Below are 20,628 nucleotides of genomic sequence, written 5' to 3' on the forward strand. Positions count from 1 at the left end.
TTAGATAGTCCTCGACTTACAACTGTTCATTTACTGACCGTTCAAAGGTACAAGAGGACTGAAAAAAGTGGCCTCCTGGCCATTTTTCACACTTACGACCATTTGTTGCAGCATTCCCTTGGCCACTGACTCAAACTTACGACAGTGGCAGCGTTCCCGAGGACACTTGACCCCATCCTTTGGCGACCTTCCGACTGGCAAAGCCAAGGGGGGGGGGAAGCTGGATTTCCTTAACGGCTGTGTGACTCACTTAACAACTGCAGGAATTCACTTAACAACGGTGACAAGAAAGGTCGTAAAATGGCACATCATAAATGCTTAATAAAAGCGACTTCCCAGCCAGCTTCCGACAGGCGAAGCGAAGTAGCCGGATTTGCTTAACGGCCTCAGCAAAAATGGTTGTAAAATGGGGTGCGACTCGATGAACAACTGCCTCGCTTAGTGAGGGAGCTTCTTGGTGCTGGTTTTTCTTTGTAAGTCAAGGAACCCCTGTAAAAAGGACTTTTATGATGGCGGCGGCAACCTGGCATGGAAAAACTCCCACCAACCAGACCTTCGAACCCAAACAATCTTGATTTCTCGCTCCTTGCAAAAGTTCTACCTGCCATCAATAGAGGAATAGTGAGGAAACCTCGTTTTCCAAAGAGGGGACATGCATGCCGGTTAAGGGGAACGGAGAAATGCACAATGGGGGGGTGTCCCAGAGTCAACCTCTGGGGTAGTCCTGGTTGGTGTTTTTTTTTTGCAGAACATCTGGAAGCTCGGAGACCACCAAGAGGATTAAAAAAAAAAAAGGGACAAAAATTACCTGTAAAACTGGAGCTGTCTTTTCGGACTTCCATAACGAGCACTTCGGAAAGCAAAAGGGGAAAGAAAGAAAGGAAGGAAGAAGAAAGATTCCACAAATCACAGGTGTTGAAAAGGAAAAAAAAAAAAAAAAAAGCAAAGGAAGGTGCAAATACATTGGACAATCCGCGTACGGTCTCTCCAGACACTCTGGCCTCTCAATGCAGGACTCTATGGTCGTTCGCATGGTCTTGGATCAAGAGGGTTGAGTCAACGTATCATCTTCCCTAGACCTCCTGGCCTCTCAATGCAAGACTCTATGGTCGTTTGCATGGTCTTGTATCAAGAGGGTTGAGTCAACGTATCATCTTCCCTAGACTCTCTGGCCTCTCAATGCAAGACTCTATGGTTGTTTCCATGGTCTTGTATCAAGAGGGTTGAGCCAACATACCATCTTCCCTAGACTCTCTGCCCTTCCAGTCGAAGACTCTATAGTCATTCCCATGGTCTTGGATCAAGAGGGTTGGATCAACAGCACCCCCAAGTGGAGCAGGTGAGAATTGCAACAGGAAAGAAAGCGGGATATTTCTGGCAGTGACATCCTGATGGTCCGGGAAGCTGGGTTCATTTAACAACCACGTTACTAATTTAACAATGGCAGTCGTTCACTAATAGTGGCAAGACACGTTGTAAAATGCACCGTAAATCTCTTCTTAACAACTGTCTCGCTTACCAACAGACATTTTGGGCTCCTGCAAAAAAGAAACCGGAGTGCAACTTGCTTACTAACCGTCTTTGTTAGCAGTGGGAATTTGTGTCCCGATTGTGGTCGTACGTCAAGGACTCCCCATGTTTCTGATTTTGCACCCCCGTGGGTCCCTTGGCTACCTCCTTCTGGTCTCTGAAGGTCCAGCGGGGGACAAACACGGGATGATACGCCCAGAAGGGATCGGAGTTACAACTGACATGCACAGCTAGCCGATGCTCACTCACCTGTAAATCATACCTGGGGATCCAGTGTGTCGGTTGGAGAATCTGGCCGGGGAGTCCGTGGTGGATTCGGGGTACATGGAGGCGAGCTCCTCCAGGATCCAGATGAATCTTTTTTAGCACCCACTGCAGAAAGAAAAGAAAGAAAAAGAAGGAAGAAAGAGAGGGAGGGAGGGAGGGGAGGGAGGAAGGAAAAGAAGGGAGAGAGGGTGGAAAGAAAAAGAAAGAAAAAGAAGGAAAGGAGGGAGGAAAGAAAGAAGGAAAGAAAAGGGGAAAAAAGGAAGGAAGGAAAGAAAGTTAAACCATAAGTTTAATCTTTTTTTTTTTTGTTCTTTTAAAGACATTTTAAGCATTTTGCTTTCCATTTTGCCCTGGTCTTTCGAAGGATGGGAAAAGTCTTTCATTTTATACTCTTTTGTTTTTCTCCCTGGTTCTGTACACTTTTTGTGCACCTTTTACAAATCCTGGAATATTTTTTTCTGTTAGTTGTTGACATTACATTAGCCACAACTGGAGAAAAAAATTCAACCAAAGCTCTTGATTCTGTTCTGGATAAATCTCTCTGTTCCTGAATAATATGGATAGATGGATAGAATGGATGAATGATAGATGGATAGATATAAATAAGACAGAATGGATAAACAGATGGATGAATCGAAAGACAGGGAGATAGAATGGATGGATGGAAGGAGAGATGGATGGATAAGTAAGACAGATGGATAAAAATATGGATGGACGGATAAGATAGGTACATTAGATGGAGAGAATGGACATATAGATTTATCTATGGATAAATGACAGACAGAGAGAGAGAGAGATGGATAGACATCAGTAGATAGGTAGGTAGGTAGATCAATATCAGTAGATAGGTAGATGATAGAGATGATAGAGATAGATGATAAATATATAGAGAGACAGAAATAGACTCACAGCTGTAACAAGAAAGACAACATTGGGCAAACCTCACTTAATTGTCTCACTTTGCAACAGAAACATTGGCCTGAATGATGGTCGTAAGTCGAGGCTCCCTGGATTTTACAGAAAGATCTCCTGTCCTGCTTCTGAGTGGCTGTAAAATAAGATTTGAGCCGGCCAGGGTGGAGGACGAGGGCCAGAAAAAGGCCCCGTCTGGTCACGGGGGGCAGGGGGGCGGAAAGGACTTGGGCTAGGAGACGATCCTGCCCCCAAAAAAAATGGGCAGGAGGCTTCAAGGTGACATTAACAGCAGCAAAAAGGTCCTTGGCTCACAGCCTTGGCAGGAAGAGAAGAGAGAAAAAAGAAAAGGGGAAAAGTGGAGAGGATTTTGGCAGCTGCCACCTGATCTTCTGCTGGATGAGCCCTGACTTGGCTTTTGCCAGAGGAAAATCAGCTTTCAGTGACTCATTCTCCCCTTAAAAACACCAAGTTTGATGTGGGAAGAGGGGGGCTCCCTCCCTCCCTCCCTCTTCCCTCCCTTCCCTTTTCCTTCCCTCCCTTTCATTTTCCCTCCCTTCTCTCCTTTACCCTTCCTCACTCCCTCCCCTCCCCAGGGACAACCTTAGAACAAGAGAGAAAACTTGGTGTTGGTTTTTTCCACAGATATTTTAAAGGGCTAACAATAGAAAATAAAAACCTGAAGAAATGATGGAAAGGAGACCACCTGGTAAGGTCACCCCCTCCACCCACCCACCCACCCCCCAATTTGGCCACCACTGCAGACTCAAGCCTTGCAAAGCCAGCCAACCTGTCCCCAGGTGCTGAGGCCAGCCACTCACCCACCCAAGCACCACACACACTTGCGAACACACAAATGTTGCGGCTCCCGACACCAAGCGGCTTCTCAAAATTCCCTTTTTGTCACCCGAGCGTTGGGTGAGCTTCCCTTTCGCAAGGCAGGTGTCGCAAGAGCCAACGGCCAGTTGTGTTTTCGCTTTTTTTTTAAAAAAAAATCATGGAACAGGAGAAAAGCTAAGAAAGTTAAAGCGAAAGAGGGAAAAAAAAGAATTTGAAAAAGAGGAGAGCGGGTTCTGATTAGACCCATCTACATGTGTGGTCAGAAAGAGAAACATTTTAGAAGTACTGTACTTTTTATGCTCTTTCTCTCTCTCTTTTTCTTTCTTTCTTTCTTGTCCTTTCTCTTTCTTTCTTTCTTTCTTTTTCTTCTTTCTTTCTTTCTTTCTTTCTTTCTTTCTTTCTTTCTTTCTTTCTTTCTTTCTTTCTTTCTTTCTTTCTTCTCTTTCCTTTTTTTTCATTCATTTCTGTCCTTCCTTTTCTTTCTTTCATTTGTTCATTTGACCTTCCTTCCTGTTTTCTCTCCTTTCCTTCTTTCCTCCATTCACCCTCCCTCCCTTTTCTCCTTCCTTCCTTCCTTCCCTCCCTCCCTCTTTTTCTTTCTTTCCATAACACAATAACACCTCTTCCTCCTTTCCTTTCTCTTTCCCTTCCCAAATGGGGATCATATGACCTGGGAGGCTATAACCATCATACATGCCAGTTGCCAAACGCCTGAATTTTGATCATGAACTGTGTACTTTGACGGTCGTAAGTGTGAGCAAATGTCCACATCACTCAGCACCCAAAAATACGATCCCTGGCTAATAGGGTAGCAGGATGGACGTCAGAACTTCATTTGTTTCAGGGCCCAACATAACTTCGAACGCCCACTAAGCTGGTGGTTATAAGCCGAGGACTACCTATCTACGTACAGCGTCTCCTGCTGGAGCAGGGGGCTGGACTAGAAGACCTCCAAGGCCCCCTCCCAGCCCGTTCTTCCCTTATTCCTGACAACGCGTCCCTCCTGCCCTGGAGAGGTGAGCCCTGCTTAACGTTCGTGAGTAGACTCTTCAACGGGGCAACCAAGTTTTGCCTTCTGCCGCTCGAGTGCTACGTTTCCCAGGCGCCGCCTTCCACCCGGGGCTCTTCGAAAGCCGCCACTTCCATTGCATCAGTCTAAGGGCCTCAGCGGGAGAAACCCGGCCCAGCGGAGGTCAGCCGGACAGAGTGACGACGGACGTCACGGAAAAACACGACCCAGTGAACTTCGGAGGGCGGGTTTCACCACCTGGTGGCAACCTGACCCTCCTCAGCCCCCCCCCCCTCCCGAAACCTGGTGCCGCAGGTGAGCCCCCTCCTCCCTGGCCACACCCCCGCTGACCGCTTGAGAGCTCTGGTCAGGTGTCCAGGGAGAAAGGATGGACCGTCTTTCAGTTCACATCAGCCACGACCGGCCACCTTCTGGTTTGCAAGGACAGAGATGCCAAGAGGGTCTCGACTTACGACCGCAAGGGAGCCCCAAATTCCCATTGCCAAGCGAGGCATTTGTTAAGCGACTTTTGTCCCATTTTACAGCCTTTCTCGCTATGGTTGTTAAGTGAAACCCTGCAGTTTGTAAGGGCAGAGAAGCCAAGAGGGTCTCATTAGCGCTTCCTACGCAGGTAGTCCTCGACTTACGACCGCTGCCCCAAATTCCTGTCGCTAACCGAGGCATCTGTTAAGCGACTTTTGTCCTGTTTTCCGACCATCCTTGCTACAGCTGTTAAGTGAATCCCTGGCAGTTAGTAACACTGTCGTTAAGTGAACCTGGCTTCCCTATTGACGTCGCTCGCCCGAGGATTGCAAAAGAAGGGTTGCTTGCTTAGCAACCGCAGCGATCCACTTAATAACCGTGGCAAGAAAGGTCATAAAACGGAGCAGCGTTCACCAAAGAACTTTCTTGCTTAGTGACAGAAATCTGCAGTCGTAAGTGGAGGACCACTTAATTTTTCCTTCTTGTTTTCCCCCCACCCCAGGAAAAAAAAAAACCATTCCCAGCTACATTATTTGCCATTCAGCTTTTGGGTCGCAGCTGCAGCAGAGTCAGGGCTGCAAAAACTAAAATTTGACGTGATCAGCGAAGCTATTTATGTTTTTAACACCTTTGCAGAGAAAGAAGAAGAAAAAGAAAGAGAAGAAAAATCAGGCTGAAAAAAAAACCAAAACCCCTAGAAATGCAGATTGGGGAAGGAGGAGGAGGAAAAGGCAGGTGTGACCTCATTAGGGAATAAAAAAAATAAAAAAAATCCAATATCCAGGTGAGCCCAGAGACTTTCTCTAGCGGGACTTAAAAAAATAATAAAAAAAAAATAGAAATTATGGTTTAATTTTATTTAGGTGGGGATGGCAAGGCTGTTATTATGCATATGAAGAGACGGGTAATCCTCGAGTTACGGCCCCAATGGTTCTGCCGCAAAAGTAGACCATTCATTAAGTGAGGTTTGCCCCACTTTACGACCTGTCTTGCCACGGTTGTTAAGTGGATCACCGCAGGAGTCAGACGGTTGGGGATCGCATGACCCCGGGGAGGCGCCAGCCGTCGTAAATACGAACCCGTGGCTGAGCATCTGAATTTTGGATCACGGGACCATCCAAAGGAGACTTCCGACAGTCATTAAGTGTGAACAACATTCCCGAGTCACTTAAGTGGCACTGTAACTTTGAACCGTCGCTAAATGAACGTTTGTAAGTCAAGGACTAACGCTGAGGTGCCGTAGTGGTGACATATGGGTGGTAGAGAAATTTAATAAATGGAATGAATAAAATGGAGGGGAAAGGGGACCACAAGGAAAGCCCGACCACCAGAATTTCAAATTTGAGTCCTAAGTCTGTATTTTGGGGACAGGTGTAACAGAGGGTTACCTGTACAGGTGGGCCTTTTGCTGATCATCTCCTGGAGACCACCATTACTCACTTTAGACAGCCAGGCGAAGCAATGCAGGAGGTCCTTGACTTACGATTCATTTCGTGACTGTCCGAAGTTACAATGGCACCGAAAAAAGGGAGATGTGGACCATTTTTCACACCTACGACCGTTACAGCCTCTCTACAATCCCGTGATCAAAATTCGGACGCTTGGCATCCGACTCACAGTTATGACATTCGCAGCGTTCCTTTTGCAACCAGCCAAGTCCATAGGGAGGCCAGATTCACTTAATGACCGTTTGACTAACTGAACCAACTGCTCCGATTCACTTACCCACCGGGGAGAGGATGATCGCAAAACGGGGCAAAACTCACTTATAACAACACTCGGCAACGTAAATATGAGACGCCACTGTGGTCGTAAGTCAAGGAACGCTGGTATTGAGGCAAGTGTTAAAACGGTGCTGAATTTCTCCTTTGGAAAAAAGCTCCAATATTCTATTTATTTTTGAATTATTCCATTTTGATATAGAGGAACAATGGGAGCTGGCTTTTAATTGTCTGCAGAGCGATCCTTTAGAGAAATTTATTAATTGCAGCCATTATCACTCTGCTGGGAATTCGTGCCAACACACACATATACATACATACATACATATAAATATACATACACACACACACACACAAAAATCCTTGTTATACAAATTACGACCGGCACACCGCTTTATAAAGGCTTTTCCTCCAAGGAGGGGGTGGAGATTGCAAACTCTCTGGGGCAGGGACCCAAAATTACTGATTTTACACAAGGGGGGGCAGTTAAAAGGATTATTGGGGGATTGTGGGTGGGACAAGTAAAATTTGGTGAAGGTTCGGATGCAGCAAAAAAGAAAAAAAAAAGCTGGACCTGAACCAAGAATGACTTGCAGTGGCATCCAGAGATGAGATCAGCCCCAGATGGTGGGGGTGGGGGACCAACCCCCCCACTGCATTTCTCTCATCCAATATCTGCCCCCCCTCCAAAATAAAAGGGGTGTCTCTGCCCCAGTTGGAGTGAGGAGGATATCAGTCTAAGCGCTATATGGTTAGCAAAACATCCCATTTTCCCCACGGGGGAGGAGAAGACAAGGGGATTTGGCTCGCTTGCACAAGCGTGTGCACACCCCCAAGTGTGCGATCGCACAGGAAAGAGCCCCACCCCATGTTTCTCACCAGCGCAAATCCTGCCTTCCTTCTTCCTTTTTGACACCGCTGTTGCCAAAAGACACAACCGCACAACCAGCCGATGGAGAAGGCGGGCACGCTCAACTTCCTCCACCCCCCGTTTTGCACCAATATCCGCCTTGGAAGTCCCCACCGAGCCCCCTCCCCTTCTTCCTCCTCCCTATGGCCTGCAACCACCACAATCAGCCCCGCTTTGCAATAAAATTCAGCATTGGGGAACACTGACATATTGACTTGTTTCCTGTCGCTGTCAAGCAGCTGTCAAATCTGCAGGGCGCCCCCTTCCCCCAGTTTGAAATATATCCCTCTTTGCATTGATGGGGAGGGTCTCCCCGCCCACCCTCTTCCGCCAGCGGGCAGCTAAAGGGGGCTAGGCCTCCCCCTCCTGCATTTTGCACCCTTTCCCACTGATGGTGGGCCAGCTGAGACCTCCCCCAACACCCTCCCTAGCAAGGGGGGAGGTTTCCCCTCTGCAGTGCGCCCCCTTTTCCTGGTCTCGCAGTTCCTGCTTTTTGCAAACCTGCAAAGGGGGAGTTTGGGGGGGGGAGAAGAGAGGGCCAGCTGCTTCCTGAATACATGCATGCATCTTGCACCAAGCTGCTGCTGCTGCTGCAGTGGTGGCAAGCAATGCAGCGGGGGGGGGGGAGGACCCCAACCTCTAGAGATTTTGCAAAAGGGGGATGGTGGAGGAGGGGGTGTTTTGCGCCCCCTCCTAGGGTTTTGCATCTTGCTGCAATGACCCTCTTGCAGCCCCCTCCTCACCTCTGCTCCCCCATATTCTGGAGGCCCAATGCAGCCCCAGACCGCTCCCAGAAGGAGGTGCGCCCCCAAGGAAGGACCCCTCCCATGCACGTCCCCCCAGGCCCCCAAGCGCTCACCTGCGGCGGCGGCGGCACGAGCAGAGCGGCTGTCCGGTCTCACACCATGTTCGCCCTCGTGCGAGGAGAGCCCGCCCGCCGGCGCCCCGCATTGGCCCGCCAGCGCCGTCAATCGCCCGCATGCAAATAGCCCTGGGCCGCCATTGGCCGACCTTGGGAGCGCCTCCTAGTGACCGGCGGCCAGCGCGGCCAATCGCCGCCATCGCCTGCATCCCCGGCCCGGGGCTGGTACCCAGGTGCGTAGCATCCTTGCGGGTGCCTCCATCCATGGCCCAAGAGTTCAATCCGCCACAAGCCATGGTTTAGTTTAGACCGTAGGGGGGCAGGCACAAGCCAAGATGGGGTTCTGTAAACCACGATCTTTTATGGGTTCCGTTTGCAAGCTGGCTTTGATCCTAGTTAGAGAGCTGGCCAATGACTCGATCCGCCACAAACTATGATTTTAGATGGCCAGTGCACGCCAAAATGGTATCCTGGTGCTGTAAACCGTGATCTTTCAGGGCTTCTCTTTGCAAGCCAGCTGTGATCCTAATTTGCAAATCCGGCCAAGGACTCCATACTCTACAAACCATGGCTTAAAGGTATAAGCCATGCTGGAGTCCTATAGCCCTGCAAGTCACTGTCTTTTGTGGCTTGTTGACGAACCCAAATGTCGTCCCCAATTTGCAGAGCTGACCAATGACTCAACCTGCCACAAACCAGTGTCTAAATGCCAACTGTGAGGTACGAGCCGCGATGGCATCCTGGACATCTAGGGCCCTACAAGCCATGATCCTAGGCGGCTTTTGTTCGCAAGTCTGGCTTTACCCAAGTTTGCAAAACTGGCCAATAACTCAACCAACCAGAAACTGGTGCCTATACTCTAGCTGTCGGGCACAAGCCATGATGGCATCCTGTGGAATTCTGGTGTTTTGCTAAAATGATGCAGAGTTTGACTCCATGGGTTGTGGGAATGGGGGCAAAGTATGATCCCGGACTCTGGGTTGTTGTTTTTTTGTCAACCCTGATTGAGATGTAGGCTTAACTTCTAACCCGTTGCAACAAACCATGGTTTTGATGCCTGGTTGATTTGTACCTCACCGGCTGGTGAGCGAATAGAATAATTTGTCTCAATAATTTATTAGAATAATAATGACCTTCATCCTTCATGATGAAGCTGATTGTGCAAAGTCTACCAGCATTACACCATCACAACCACCATAATTTTGCCAGAGTAAAATTCTCATTTAAGATTTTGGATGGGTGAGAACAACACAAGCTGAACATTATTAATAACTAAACCCTGGTAACGTGGTTTGTTTGGATTAATAGATGCTGTTATGAGTGCAGTTCATCAGTTTGTTCAGTAAGCCGTGGAGGAGGAGACTTAAAGAAGGAATGTTCAAATTGAGGAAGGGGCAACTGAGGTCAGTTACTGAGGGGACCATGGCCTTCTTTACCAGCTATGAAAACAAGCCATCTTTGATACCTGATGATAAACAGATAGCAGAAAAAAGACAACCAGTTGGAAGGGACCTTGTAGGTCATCTAATCCAACCCCCTGCCCATGCAGGAGACCCTACACCATTTCTGACAGATGGGAGTCTCTTCTTGAAAGTCTCAAGTGAAGTAACATTGATAAACAGACATCGAGGTTAGTAGCCCTGGTTAGCCAAGTCGAATAGCTATTAAATTAGGGGCCGCCATTCCTGGGAGTGCGATTTCCATAGTTCTCGACTTACAACAATTCGTTTAGTGACTGTTTGAAGTTACAATGGCACTGAAGAGTGACTTGCGGCCATTTTTCGCACTTATGACCATTGTAGTATCCCCGTGATCACGCGATCAAAATTCAGATGCTTGGCAAGTGGTTCATATTTATGACGGTCGCAGGGTCCGTGGGTCACGTGATCCCCTTTTACGACCTTCTGATGAGCCAAGTCAAGATTCCAGATTCAGATCCAGGTTCACTTTAACAACCAGGTTGCTAATTTAACTGCAGTGACTCACTTAACAAATGTGGCAACAAAAGTCGTAAAACGGGGGATGACTAACTGAACAAATTTCTCACTTAGCAACCCAGATTTTGGGCTCGATTGTGGTCGTAAGTCGGGGACTACCCGTATTTTCAATCTCTTGTTGCTTTTAAGATGGGTGGATTCCTGGGAGTTGACGTCCCCCCACCTTAAAATTGTTAGGTTGCAAAAAACAGGTCTAGAATTCTGCTAAACTAAGATCCACGGCATAAAAGGACCATTGGCTGGGCTAACCCAACATTTTCAAGCCACAATTTAAGGTTTGCAAGCTCGCTATGGCCCTACCTTGCAGGATTGTTGTGCTGTAGTAAAAATGAGTTATCATCTCGGGTTTCCTGAAAGAGGAGGCAGCATAAATTCATCTGGACACGCTCGAAAGCCATTTACACGACCAGAAAGCAAACCCAACGCAAACACGTGTCTTCCCCTCACGCGGGTCTTTTATTCGTCGTCCTGGCAACCGCTTTGCTACAACAACGAGAGAGCGGGCCCGCCTGCTGGATCGAACCATTCACCATAATTGGGGGGGGAGAGGAAGATATAAAGTTGTGTCGTGATGGAGGGAAGGAATAAAACAGCAAAGGGAGGAGAGAGAAGACGCTTAGATATAGAGGAAAGTATAGAGAGCTTCAAAAGAGCCTGTTTTGCCAGGGAGGCTTTAACTGAGGAGTGAGTTTTCGTGACGCCTCCCCTTCGATGCAGTTGGTACGTTCTGAGTAAGATGGCGGCCTCAGGCCGAAAAAATAGGGGAGCGCGGGAGCGGCAGGTGAGGTGAGGGGCGGGACTGGAGAATCGGGGCGCTCTTTTTCGGCTCTCCCCATTGGGGGGAAAAGGAAGAATGGCGGCCGCTGATTGGCTCCCTCCGGCTCCGGCTCCGCCCTCTGGAGGCTGGAGGCTGCCGCGCTTGGCTCCCTACCCTTTGGGAGAGCACGCTGATTGGCCGGCGGGAGTTGGGGGCCCCGTTTGTCCCGTTGTTCCAGGTGGCTCTAGAACCCCGTTTCCTGCCTCCCCTCCCCCCACTTCCTCCTAGGAAGCCCCCTCAGACCTGAGAGAAAAGGTGACAAGGGTGCTTCTGAACATTTACAGAGTGCTTTTCCTCCCCTCCCAGGACCCCAAAATTGGGGTTGCTGAGTTGGGGGGAGTGAAATTAGGTGGCTCATAAAAGCTCCCCAAAAATGGTGTTAAAAAAGGATTCCAAGCACGTGAGGCTATGTTTGGGGGAGCCCTAGGTCCATAAGGGTGAAAAAAAGGGGAGCCCCTCGTGGGTTTCATTTGGGGGGGGGGTCCCTGAGGAAGGTTGGCCAAGGCTCAACTTTCCTGGGGAGGACCAGGGTGGGGGTTAGCCAGGTTACAGTGTGGTTTAGCACAAGGGTGATATGGGAAAAGCGTTCCTTGGGGAGGGGTCCCCCACATCATGCTTGGTGGAAAAGGGGGACAGCTTTGTTTTAGGGGGAGGGTGCATTCATTTTTCTCCTTAAGTGTTTATATATTGAACATATATTTTTTATTTATTTGTCAAGCGATTATAAGATAACAGGTATAAGTATAAACACAGTTATGAATACATGGAATGGATACTTATAAGAAAAATAAAAAGAAACAATCGGACAGTGACAGTAGCAGGCACCTCCTTTTGCAAATATATATTTGCATATTATATACGAGGATATGTTGAGTATATGTTGCATGTATACATACTTTGCATATATATATGTGCATAAACACGTAATAAGCACAATAGAAAACATGCACTCTGTGTGTGTGTGTGTGTGTGCATGCATGTGTCTATTTTCTATTGTCTTTGTGTTTATTACACGTGTATATGTTAATATATTGCCTATATTTTTATATTGCATGTATATGAATATTGCATAAATGTGCATGCTTAATGCATATAGTTCTGCATATAATGCATATATACATTGTATGTGATACATATATGCATTCAGTGTATAATTATATTGCATATATATCATGTTGCACATGTGTATGTATGTATATGTATATATATGTGTGTGTACAATGTTGCATGTATATGTACTGTATGCACATGTTTTATACTGCATTTATATAATGTGTTGTATACATTCTTTATTCTTTTTCCCTTTTATATGGTGTTTTTATATATAATATTTTTCTCAGTATCTGTATCTTGTACAATGCACAGTCTCTCGGTATCTCTGTGTGTTTATATAGACAAAATTTACATTTTCATTGATATTTACCCGTAGTGTGAACAGATTGTGTGTTCAGATAGAACATTTGCAGGCTTACTCCAAAGAAAAGACCTTGTTGCTTACCTGCGACATCATTTTCTGACTCCTGAATGGAGAAACAAGATTTTGGGGTCACGTAAAGCTTAAGTGGACTCCAGTTTACCTTGGACAGGCCGACATATAAATCCCCAGGACCATTTGCCAATTTAAAATTGGTTGGCTGCCCTTCCTGGGATTGCTGGTTTCCTAACCTGGCTAAATTCCTCTTCACATTTGGGCCCCAAATCCAGTTAAATTATATTTTATAGCCCCTCCTTTATTCTGCATCTGTGCTTATGTGCCCTTATGTAGGAGAGGGGAAAAAAACCCAACAGAGACCTAGCTCGCTTCTAAGAACATTTTGTACCGAGTGTTTTTACTCAGCGGAGCATTTTACTAGCCTAAAAGCACGCAAAAATAACAATTTTTCAAGCTAGCCTTGCTTCGCCTGTCTGTTTACGCCGTGTGTTAAAATGCTTGATTAATTCTGTTGTTCTTTTTTGTACTGGGGCGATGTGCAGCTGCTGTTTAAAAAAAATCAGCAAACGCGACAATATATCTGTGGCTCTTAGTGGGAGGACGAATCACACAATATGTTCTCTCTCTCCTTTTCCAGCACTAAGTGCAGCGCTTGGGACATGAAACGTGTGGATTTAATGCTTCCAAGGGGGAGGGAAACCCCCACCCCCACCACCACAGGGTCTCTGTAGCCTTAAGCTGCTTAGCGTCCAGGTTAGCAGGAGAAATTAGACGTTTTGCCGCTTCCCGAGCTCCCAGTTGTGAGGGCTTTTTGATCATTGCCATTGTGTTTCCTAGGGGCAGCGATTCGACTGTGAAAGGAGCAATCTCGCTGATTAGGTGGCAAGTTGGGTCAAGAGGTGAGAACTTTTTGATTTTTCTGGCAAGGAACTTTTAGCTGGAAAAACAAGCCATGTGGAGACTCCTGGGAGGAGCTGGGTGGGGGGGCCAGCCGGTCAGTTCAAATACCGGTTCAGCGAACCAGATGCAAATTTAACAACTAGTTCGTCCAAACCGGTCCGAACCGATGGAACCCGGCTCCTGAACTGCATCCTGCAAGCTGTGCGCCTCTCCTGACAGAGCCCTCGGATCACATCCGTGTGCGAGGGGCTGGTTCACTTCCTTATCCCTTTTCTAGCAAAGAGGACAAGGAAACAAAACAACATGAGTTGGAAGGGACCTTGGAGGTCTTCTAGTCTGACCCTCTGCTCGATTAGGAAAACCCTATACTATATTGCAGATACATGTGGTTGTCCAATCTCTTCTTAAAAACCTTCAGTGATGGAGCATCCACAACTTCTGGAGGCTTGATTAATTTAAAATGTTTATGAAATGGTGTAATTTACTGCACGGAGGGAGTTCCGTGCCCGTTATGGTGACTCATCCCCAGGCAGAAATTAAAAAGTCTGAATGCAAAACAATTGCCTACGGATTAGGGTTAATATTTCGAGTTTTTTTTTATTTTTTTTTATTTTGCTGATTGCTTTTATTCCTTTTTTCTTTTTGGAATCTTTTCTGATGTAGTCAGCTTCCCTTCAGCTCTCCCTGTGAAACCTCTGAATCATTGTGACCTTGCAAAAAAGTGTCAAACGAGCAGCTAAATTAAGGGCTGAAATTCGACAGCTCCTGGCGTAGGAAGACTTGTCCTTCAGACACCACACCTCTCTACCCATTTAAGAGTTTTTGACTTGAAAGACGATCACTTTTTATACTTCTGGCTCAGTGTTTCTCCATCTTAGAAGTTTGAAGATTTGCAGACTTCAGTTCCCTGATACGAATGCATTTCTTTTGAGGTGTATTTTCATGGTGGCCCGCTTACTCTCTTCTCATCCTTCCTCTGCAACCCCTCGGGGGGGGCGGTGGGGTGGGGGGAATGAGGAGAAAAAAAACCCAGCATGGCTGCCTGGAGAATTCTGGGAGTTGAAGTCCACACATTTTCAAGCTGCCAAGGTGGAGGAGAGCCTTCAGGTGTAGAGGTTTGTGACCATCCTGACAACGGTCCAGATTTTTCTAAGCCAAGCCTACTCTTTTGTGTAAGGAATGAAGCAAAAAGAAATTCTTCCCCACTCAGAAAACAATCGCTTTGTGTTTGAAGGCAGGAAGCCCAGAAGCCGAAGTGAAACACACGGTGCCACCACACCTGGTCCCCAGGATGGGGGAATGGCACAAGATCTTCCGCCAAAGCCTAACCGTGCCTCCGCGTAACGTCCGGAGGCCAAATTTGCCGCTCCAGCAATCGGTGCCATTTCAGTGCGTCTTAAAGAGTGTACACGGGAATGCCTTGAAACAAGTAAGATCAATCAATCAATCAATCAATCAATCAATCAGAATAGAGCTGGAAGGGACCATGGAGGTCTTCTAGTCCAACTCCCTGCTCAAGCAGGAGACCCTAAACCATGTTAGAACAAATGGTTTCCTTCCTTCCTTCCTTCCTTCCTTCCTTCCTTCCTTCCTTCCTTCCTTCCTTCCTTCCTTCCTTCCTTCCTAACCCTGGAGTTGAAGTCCATCCCTCTCAAAGTGACCAAGCTTGACAAACATCTACCTGGATGACCTCCAGGACAACCCAAATCCTACCATAGATGGCCTAAAAAACAAGACTCGATCAACAATTCCTTCCTCTGTCAGCTATTTTTTCTCTCCACAATTTGATAATTGCTTATTTATCTGAGATCTCCTTCCTCTGGATCCCAGTTGCCCACCCCTCCTGGGTGGTGCTAACTCCCCCGGTCCTTCAACTCTTTATGCAGAAAGTTCTGGAGAACATGGCAGAGGTGGCATTCCAGCTGCGCCTTTCGCTCTTCGACGTGGCCTACCGCCAGTTCTTCGGCAGGACCTGGAAAAGCCCCCCAAGGCCTCTGACATCCGTCCCGGGGCAGCCACCCTCCGTGGTCTTCAATGAGGTAGGGGCTGATGGGTCTGTCCCCCCAAAAAATTATGGGGAGACCCCCCAAGTTTAACAGAGACTCTAGACTAGCTTTTCTCAACCCTGGCAATTTTCAGGTGGGGAAAAACTGAACGACAGGTGGTCCTTGACATACGACCATCATGGAGTCTCTCAATTATGGACATAAGTCGTGACGATCATAAAATGGGCTGGATCTGAGTTTATAGCTTTTCTTGCGGCCGTCATTAAGTGAACACAATGGCTGTAAAACGAATGCTGTGGCCGTTTTCACCCATTCACTGTTGGATAATTTTGCCAAAAACCGTAGTTAAGTGCTCACGTGTCTGACTGTAAGATTTTATTGTTTTCATTGGGTGGGTTTTATGTATCGCAAGTCAGCTGAGAGTCACCTCTTGGCTAAGTGGGCTGGATATAAATTTCAAAATAAATATAGTAAGTCAAATCTCCTTCCCTCCACTGAAGTTATCATCTTCCCTGCAGAATATCATTCTTAGAAAAGAAAAAAAATTTTTTCTCCAGAATTGGAATTTTTTCTCTCTGCGTGCCTCCCAATAGCCCTCCCGGTTCAGTGGACGAAGGCAGGCTCTCGGTCCCAGAAGAGCTGGTCTAAAACCAGCAGCAGAGGGTGCTGTGGTTCCACGAATCGCCTCCTTGCATCCTCCCTACAACGATCCAGTTGGGGGCTTTTCAATTCTAATTTTTCAAGAAAACAGCAGTTCAGTCTTTATTTTAATCTAAATGACTTTCCAGAGAGCCCCCTACCAACATGGCGATCCCTCTCATTTAAGGATTAATGTTTTTAAAAAATCATTAACCATTTTTTCACACTTATGACTGTTGCGGCATCCCCGCAGTCACATGCTTAGAGTTCAGATGCCAGGCAACTGACTCATACTTGCCACCGTTGCAGCATCCCAGAGTCACTTTTGCAACTTTCTGACAAGCAGAAATGGGGAAGCCAGATTCACTTAACAACCATGTGACTAATCGAACAACTGCAGTGATTAACTTAGATCGTAAAAACTCACTTAACGAATGTCTCACTTAGCAACAGAAAGTTTGGGCTCCTTTGTGGTCGTAACTCAAGGATTTTGCAATTCGGGGGGTTTCAAGCTTTTCCTCCCTGCAAATGCTCGAAATGATCAGGCGGGGTGGAGGCTCTCCTCGCAGGGGTGGTTTGGATTTCCGCTCCCTGGCTGAGAAGAGCCAGCCTGACCGGCCCTTTGAAGTCTGGGCACCTTCCGTGTGTTGCGTTGGCATCTGTTACCCTGCTGGGAGGGAAGTTCAGCCGAGCTGAAACGACGAGAGAGATCACAAACCTCCTCGCAATCCCAGCTTCTGCGCCCCAGGCGAGAGAGAGCGGCAGGCCTGCAGAAGCTGTCAGCCAGGATGATTAATCTCCTGTCACGGAGACCGTCTGGTGGACGGACAAGCAGCCCTGAGTGGGAAAAACGGAGAGCAGGGAAGCCAAACGGGCGGCTCTCCTTCACCCTCTCTCCCCTGCCCTCCTAGACGGTGTATTTCCTCACCTCTTCGGGTCACCCCGGCGTCTCGATGGTGCTAGAAATCGTGGCGACCGCAAAGGGACAGGATGCGGCACCCCAGGAACTCGGCTGCGGCTTCGGGCTCCTTCGGTTGTTGAACGGCAAATCTGAGCCGGTGATTTGGAACTCGGCGGGCAAAGGGTACGTTGGTCAGCTTCGGGGTGAAACGTGGCTGGCGTCGGTGACAAGGAGCCACTTGACGGTTCTCTAAAACCAGGCGCCCTTCGGCCAGGTGGGGTGGGATTTAACACCTTGGCGGGGGCTGGGAAGGGCATACCTGGCGGGTGAACAGAAAAGTGCTGAACTAGAAACTAGGAGACGGTGAGTTCTAGTTTTGCCTTAGACAGGAGGGATGGTGGGGTGATTTTGGGCCAGTCACCAGGAGACTGGGAGTTCTAGTCCCGCCTTAGTCAGGAAAGCCAGCTGGATGACTTGGGCCAACTGCCAGGAGTCTGGGAGTTCTAGTCCTGCTTTAAGGTAGAAAATCCTGCTGGGTAATTTTGGGCCAATCACCAATTCAGCTTTCAAAAACTCCCCTTTTTTAAACAACAAACCCCCCTCCCCATTTCCCTCTGACCCGATGCCTCCCCTTCTCTCTGCAGGCTCCCTTTGTACCAAGGGACCCCCCGTGCTCTCCTGCACCCACTGCTCCAGGAGCCCATAGAGAGTAAGTCGTGGTGCGCCTAGCACTGCGTCTTGGCACCGGGGAAATCCAGAGAAAAACAGCCTTGCGGGGTTGGAAAAGTGGGGGAGGAGAGGGGGACAAGAAGGGACAAACTCCTGGAAATCCTAATGGCTGAATTCAAGATTCCAGGTAATTTGAATTGTCCTGATGCTATGTCCTAATTTACTATGTCACATTCTCTCCCTTTTCTTCCTTCTCTTTCTCCTTTCCTCCCTCCCTCCCTCCTCTTTCCATTTTCTACCTTCCTTGTTTTTTCTTTCTTCCTTCCTCCCTTCTTATCCGTCTGCCTGCCCTTTGGGCTCCTTTAGAGAACAAGTACCTGACAGTGATGGAAAACACTCACCTGCAGTGCACCCTGCAGCTCCACCCACCTTTGGAGGCCATTTACCACCTGCTGCCTGAGAATATCCCTGTGTCCAGTGGGCAGAAGGTCCCGGGGGTCTTAGCATCACCTGAAGGTGTGTATAACCCTTGCTCTCCTTCCCTCCCTCCCTTCTTCCCTCCCTCCTTCCCTTTTTCTCCTTCCTTCCTTCCTTCCTTCCTTCCTTCCTTCCTTCCTTCCTTCCTTCCTTCCTTCCTTCCTTCCTTCCTTCCTTCCTTTTCTTTTCCTTTAGCCTCTCCCTTCCTTTCCTTCCCCTTCCCTCTCATTTAGCAACGGCAGTGATTCATTTAACAGACATGCCAAGACAAGTCGTAAAACGGGGCAGGACTCACTTAACAAAACAACTCCCTTAGCAACAGAAACGTTGGCCTCAGTTGTGGTCATAAGATGAAGACAGCCTATATCTCCTCCTCTCTCTCTGTTGCCTTACGGCCTCACTAAAGTTAATCTGGCTTGGTTTGAATATCAATTTAACCCAACCTTAAACTCAGAAGAATTTAGGACTGAACCGTTTTTACGTTAGAAAAAAAAAACATGATTAAAAAGTCCAGAAGATGAGAAATGCCAAAGATCACCTGTTCCCCCAGGGGGGGGCCTCCCTCCCTTCCACAAATTCCCAATTACCTTCACTCCCCCTCCTCATTTCCCACCAAATCCCTTCCCTCCCTCCTCTTCCTCTTCCCTTAATCAGAAAAAGCTTCCCTGCCTGGGGGTGGAAATAAAGAGCCGCCAGCCCAGCTCCGAAATTGGTGGCAAATTGGTGGCACTTCCAGGCGAAAATGAACCCGGTAATTTGATCCCCCGAAGCCGTGCCGCTAGATCACAGCCTCCGCGAAGGCGAGGGGGGAAAAAGGTGTATTTCGGCCCCTGGAAATTGAATTAACGCCGGTGACTACAAATTATCCCCTTTTTCCAAACGCGAAGGGAACTCCCAGCCTCTGCACCGCTTGCAGGATTTATTGTTCCCCCCCCCCCCTGAAGCCAGCTGGATATTATTCTATTTGGCTTTTTTATTCTGCTTTTTTTTTTTCTGCCCCCCACCCAGCCTGGCCCAGTTTGAGCTGCAAAATATTTTAAGGGCAGGCAAAGAGATGTAATTGTTGTGCTATGTCTTTGAAAGAGAAAACCCTGTTCCGTAGTTTCCTCCTCCTGAAACCTTCCTGTGGGATTTCTCCTGGTTCCCCAAGCCCCGGATCAAGGAGGAAAAAGTTTAACACCCCCCCATCTACGGTCAGACCTTGACTTAGAACTGTTTCGTTTAGTGACCATTTCAAAGTTACAATGGCACTGGGGGGAAAAAGGGACACAGGCGTTCACACTTACATCCGCTGCAGCGTCCCATGGGTTCACACGTGATCTGTATTCGGCTGCTTGGCGGCTGACTCACATTTACGACGGTTGCAGTGTGTCCCCTTTGGTGATCTTCTGACCAACAATGGGGAAGTCAGGTTCACTTAACAACTGCATTGATTCACTTAACAGCGGTGGCAAGAAATGAGGCCCCAAAGCTGACTTGAGGGGCATGCATGGGGGGGCTCCGCTGTGGCTTGGCTTCACCTTTGACCTGTCATCGTCTCCTCTCTCTCTCTGCAGGTGACTCTTTGCAGAAGCCCCACCTGATGAAGACCCAGACGTCGTACCTGGACAAGCTGACCGTCCACCTGTACCCTTCCCTGGAGAAGTTTGAGGAGGAGCTGCTGGTCCTGCTTATGAATGAGCAGGTAAGTCTCCCCGTGTCCCCTCCCTCTTTACCCGTGTTATTTCTCTCTCGCCTCTGTCTTTCAACTATCTATCTATCTATCTATCTATCTTATTTATCTTTCTATGTCTCTATATCAATCACCTATATAGTTATATCAATACCTATCTAACAATCTAGATCAGTCTGTATCTATCGCTCTGTCTTTTCCTATATCTTTTTAGTTATCTTTCCATATGTATCAATCTATATCAATCATTTATATCTAGCTATCTTTTTATTTATCTTTCTGTATATATCAATCTATATCAATCATCTATATCTAGCTATCTTTTTATTTATCTATTTTATCTCTGTCTTTTATTAATCTTTCTATGCCTATGTCTTTCTACAAATAATAATAATAATAATAATAATAATAATAATAATAATAATAATAATAATAATAATAATAATAATATATTGTTGTACGTATATACACAGTATACACATACAATTAAATTCATATAACACCCAAATTCATATAACAGCCATATAACACAACACGCACGCACACATGACAATCCCCAAACACACCTCCACCCGGCAAAATTC

The 20,628-nt window shown here is 47.4% G+C and overlaps 2 protein-coding genes across 24 annotated transcripts in view; one reads left to right on the plus strand and one right to left on the minus strand.

Moving 5' to 3' along the window:
• The window catches only part of KCNAB2 (potassium voltage-gated channel subfamily A regulatory beta subunit 2), a 32,182-nt gene extending 21,150 nt beyond the window's left edge, over window positions 1-11,032 (minus strand). The window contains exons 1-3 of one of the 8 annotated variants that reach the window (XM_087944540.1): window positions 10,832-11,032; window positions 1,780-1,902; window positions 809-850 (exon numbers count right to left, since the gene is read on the minus strand). In XM_087944540.1, coding sequence (XP_087800666.1) covers window positions 809-850; window positions 1,780-1,856 — 119 coding nt within the window. In that variant the 5' untranslated portion in view covers window positions 1,857-1,902; window positions 10,832-11,032. Of the gene's footprint in view, window positions 1-808; window positions 851-1,779; window positions 1,903-7,641; window positions 7,753-8,531; window positions 8,609-10,831 lie in introns of those variants that run through there. The other 7 variants (XM_087944538.1, XM_087944541.1, XM_087944544.1 and 4 more) reach the window with 7 other exon arrangements.
• A 209-nt stretch (window positions 11,033-11,241) lies between these two features.
• NPHP4 (nephrocystin 4) overlaps window positions 11,242-20,628 on the plus strand; it is a 106,619-nt gene continuing 97,232 nt past the window's right edge. For 6 of the 16 annotated variants that reach the window (XM_087944519.1, XM_087944520.1, XM_087944522.1 and 3 more), the window contains exons 1-9: window positions 11,250-11,312; window positions 13,418-13,533; window positions 13,618-13,679; window positions 14,915-15,109; window positions 15,567-15,719; window positions 17,237-17,409; window positions 17,871-17,935; window positions 18,262-18,411; window positions 19,929-20,056. In XM_087944519.1, the coding sequence (XP_087800645.1) occupies window positions 14,972-15,109; window positions 15,567-15,719; window positions 17,237-17,409; window positions 17,871-17,935; window positions 18,262-18,411; window positions 19,929-20,056 (807 nt within the window). In that variant the 5' untranslated portion in view covers window positions 11,250-11,312; window positions 13,418-13,533; window positions 13,618-13,679; window positions 14,915-14,971. Of the gene's footprint in view, window positions 11,318-13,417; window positions 13,534-13,617; window positions 13,680-14,857; window positions 15,110-15,566; window positions 15,720-17,236; window positions 17,410-17,870; window positions 17,936-18,261; window positions 18,412-19,928; window positions 20,057-20,628 lie in introns of all 16 variants that reach the window. The other 10 variants (XM_087944518.1, XM_087944515.1, XM_087944516.1 and 7 more) reach the window with 10 other exon arrangements.

This window comes from Notechis scutatus, chromosome 16 (genome assembly GCF_049901735.1).
Source record: "Notechis scutatus isolate UNSWTSFEM ecotype Mainland chromosome 16, rNotScu1.2, whole genome shotgun sequence".
Classification (NCBI taxonomy): Eukaryota; Metazoa; Chordata; class Lepidosauria; order Squamata; family Elapidae; genus Notechis; species Notechis scutatus.